The sequence below is a fragment of the Olea europaea genome, chromosome 6 (assembly GCF_002742605.1).
Source record: "Olea europaea var. sylvestris chromosome 6, O_europaea_v1, whole genome shotgun sequence".
Classification (NCBI taxonomy): domain Eukaryota; kingdom Viridiplantae; phylum Streptophyta; class Magnoliopsida; order Lamiales; family Oleaceae; genus Olea; species Olea europaea.
In genome coordinates, this window is record NC_036242.1 from 4599677 (window position 1) to 4603696 (window position 4020).

The 4020-nt window shown below is 31.2% G+C and overlaps 1 protein-coding gene across 1 annotated transcript; it reads left to right on the forward strand.

Annotated features, from left to right (window-relative positions):
- The first annotated feature begins 1266 nt into the window (after positions 1–1266).
- On the forward strand, positions 1267–3333 carry LOC111395578 (protein sip5-like). The gene is made up of 8 exons (XM_023021619.1): positions 1267–1392; positions 1501–1512; positions 1647–1971; positions 2510–2561; positions 2677–2722; positions 2801–2882; positions 2984–3101; positions 3179–3333. The coding sequence occupies exons 3-8, from the start codon at positions 1780–1782 to the stop codon at positions 3316–3318; spliced, it is 630 nt and encodes a 209-aa protein (XP_022877387.1). The 5' UTR covers positions 1267–1392; positions 1501–1512; positions 1647–1779; the 3' UTR covers positions 3319–3333.
- The last annotated feature ends 687 nt before the right edge of the window (positions 3334–4020 follow it).

Genomic DNA, 4020 nt, shown 5'->3' on the forward strand with positions numbered 1-4020 from the left:
AAATAATGGCTCACATAGTTTTAAACATAATGTTCATTTTTTGTGAATTATCAGAGTATATTATATATAACATGTGTGGTGGATTCTATATGGTCGAATAAGATGATATAAAAATATTTCACTTCTCTTTATTCTTTAATCCCGTCTACTTCAATATTACAAAACAACATAATATGTTTTTATTTGATAAAAGAATAATAAATTATAAAAGACTGCGATAGAAATTCAAATTTGACATATTTTGTAAGAGGGAAATGATAATAATTTCTAACAACATATTCGGCTAGAAGGATTGAATAATAAACAAACAAAAGGAAGAAGAATCTTAAATCTTGTTCTTTATATGGGCACGATGTGCAAAACATGTATCAATAGACATTAAAATCATAAACAAGCTTATTGCCTTCTAAAATTTTGTTAATATGAAAATATTTTCAAGATAACTTGCATATTTATTTCTTTTGTAGTATGAAAATTAATAGAATTTTTAAGCCATAATACATATGGTTGTTTTCCCTCAGAATTTGCCACTAATTTTTCTTTGCTTTCGGAAAAATCTTCTCAGATTTTATATTAAAAATTAATTTTTATTCTTAAATATTTAATTGAGAAATTTAATATGGGATAAAGATGCTTTACAATATCCTAATGACTCTGAAGAAAATCAACTATGTATTCAAATATATATAAAAGTAATACACAAGGAACACGTTTTTATCTTTTCTTTTTTTCGGTGTCAATTAGGTTACTATATTTTAATTTTATTTCAATTTTAGCCAGTTCGTTCAATTCCATTATATATTTAACATTAAACATCAAGATTACTGTTAGATACTAACGATCATCATAAGTTGATAACAAAATGATATGGAAGAAGTAATAAATTCCAAAAACTCATTTTATAGGTTAAACATATGAACTTAAAATAACTCAAATGGTAGAATTTTGGTTGTATCACTTCTTCCATGCCAATTTTTACTGCTTTGTAGGATGATCTTTCGTATTTAATGATCACGTCTGTGCTTGGTATCAAATAATGTGACAAAATTAAACAAAATAACTTAAACTGAGATAAAATTAAAGTAATAGTAATCCAATCAATACGAAATTAAAGTAGATATATTGACCACAAATGGAATTAACACTATTCATATCTTCACCGATGATCACAAACGATGAGGTAAAAGTGAAATAATAATAATAATAATAATGAAGCAAATAGTTTGTCCCAAAATGACAATAATATTGTTGGGGAATCTCACTATACGCATCATAATTGGAGGGTAATTTGCCCCACTTCATAAAAAAGGCCAATCCACGCTCTATTGGCGCTCCCACCCGGTGGTAGATTCTTTCCGGCCCTGCCACTCCACTCTTTGCTTCTTTGCAACGGTTTCTTGATTCTAAAAGCTTCGTTTTTTCTGCGCAAAACTTTCTGTCTATTAAACATATGAATGTGTATAATAGAAACCTAACTGTTCAGGTTGTATATTTTTGCAGGATTTCATCAAGGTTTGATTTTCTTTTGAGGGCTTCACATTTTGTTGAGTAAATTTTTTGGGTTCATCTTATTTTTCTCAAATTTGAAGGTTTTTCATTCATCTTTTTGCATGACGTTTTAATGAGTTTCTGTGGGGGAATTCCAGTAATTCTCGCCCTGGAACAGTGAAAGGCATTCTGCTTTGAAGAAGGGGAATTAGTTATTATTGGGAAAGATTCGATTTTTACCTTGAGAAAAGAAAAAAATATATATTTGAAAATTAGTGGTGTTCTTTGGATATGGGGAATAAATTGGGGATGAAGAGGCAACTGGTGGATGATAAGTACACGAAGCCTCAAGGATTATACCAACTTAAAGATGTGGACCAAAAGAAACTTAGGAAGCTTATTCTTGACTCGAAGCTAGCACCTTGTTACCCTGGTGATGAAGAACGTGGTTGTGACCTTGAGGAATGTCCCATTTGTTTCTTGGTATGATTCTCTATCTTTTTCGTCATTTGTCATTTGTCATTTTTCAATTTTTTTTTTTTTTTAATAGTGTGATTGCATTTTCTTATTGCTTAAAGTGAAATTTGGTTCATAGGATTTCTTGTACATGTCTGTTTATGTATACATCTTTTTGGAGTAATTTTGGTGGTTATTTGATGGATATATGAGAAGTTGGGGAATTGAAATGGAAGTTGGTTTAGCTATATAGTTAATTGAACCATTTTTCGAAAATTTGTTAGCCAATTATGTTGCTAAAGGAGAAACTTGAGTTAAAGTATTTTTTGGAGTCTTTTTTTTTTTTTTTAATAACTAAGAATGACGTTAATTGAATTGTGTTTGTGCACTTTTTGATTGTTCAACAACTGAGGCTTTTATTTGTTCATATACTTTCCTTAGCAGAGCAATATAATTATATTCTTGAGTAATGACAAATTACATTGTTCCGACATGTATAACATCTTTCCTTTTTAATGTAATTTAACCTTCTTTTAATATTTTCTTTTGTGCTTGATGTTATCAGTACTATCCAAGTCTTAATCGGTCAAGATGCTGCGGGAAAGGCATTTGTACTGGTATATCATATATGATTTGCATTTTATTTCCTAAATTTGGTTATCTTTGTAGTCATTGACTTGGTCAATCTTCTTTAATATCAGTCTAATAATTTAGATTATTTCCTTGCATTAGAGTGTTTTTTGCAGATGAGGACCCCTAATTCTACCCGGCCTACACAATATCCTTGATTTCTATTTGTTGGAGTTATGTCTCATGAAACGCTTTCTTCATGTTTTGGTTACCTTAACCTTAGAAGGTGTCCTTTCTGTAAAACGTTAAATTATGCCGTGGAGTATCGAGGTGTTAGGACAAAAGAGGAGAAAAGCCTCGAGCAAATTGTAAGACTGATGTTATCCTAATTCCCTGTTAATTTTTTCTCCTTTTTGTGTGTATGTCAAACAACATTTTAGCTACATCATTGAACTTTGCTCATTTATAGGAAGAACAACGGGTTATAGAAGCCAAAATAAGAATTAGAAAGCAAGAACTTCAGAATGAAGAGGAGAGGATGCTCAGTAGAAGAAGATCAAGTGAAATTGACAATTGTTCAACAACAGGTATATGATATGAGCCTGATTTTGTGGCTATAGGTTCACTTCCTCTGTATTCATGAATTTACTTTTTCTGTCTTTAGAACCATCCGTTGCTTCAGCTGTGCAAGGTGAGGAAGCTGTTACATGTGAGGAGTCTCATGTTTCTTCGGCAGTAACGCCGCCTTCATGTCCAAGGCAAAATAGGTATACAATTATATGCGTTATCATCTTAATATTTTGATGTCTTTTATGTTTCTGAGTTGTCAGTAGAAATTTCAAATGAACTAGGAAGTTACCATGTACAAAGGGGGAAGCTAAGCTAAGGTTGAATGTTCAATTTAATAAGCTTGTTTTCCATCTGCCATTATTTTTAATTCCAGGAAATTTCTAGTACCTGGTCCCTCATAAATTCTCACATGTTAAGCGCATGTATGGTAAACAGTATGACAAAGGACAAGATAAAACAATAAACAAGATCTTTGCTTCTTTTTATTTCTTAATACTATCTAATCCAACTTATCCGTCATGCTATACATGCATACCCATAGTGTATATCCTCTTTACCAACCCACTTTATGGGTTTGCCCTGTTCGTAGTTGTGGATGCTTATATGGTAATGTAGACTATGGAGACTGTTCAGGAACTTTTGATGCTCCTTTAGCATGGTGGCACAGTCCTATTTTACGTTGAATGATTATGGACTTGGGTTATGCTAATCTTTTGACTTCTGAAAGGAATTATTTGTCTATGTTGAAATTTTAAATTACGAAGTAGGTCACTTCAATTTTAGAAATTAGATGATGTTTCCTTCCTTTCATCTCTCTTGACCTCTTTCAAAGACAAACCAAAAAACCCTGGAAATCTTTTCAAGCTAGATTAGCAATTCTTTGTTTTCTCTATATTCTTTCATTAGTCCATAAAAAAAAAAAAAAAAAAAAAAATA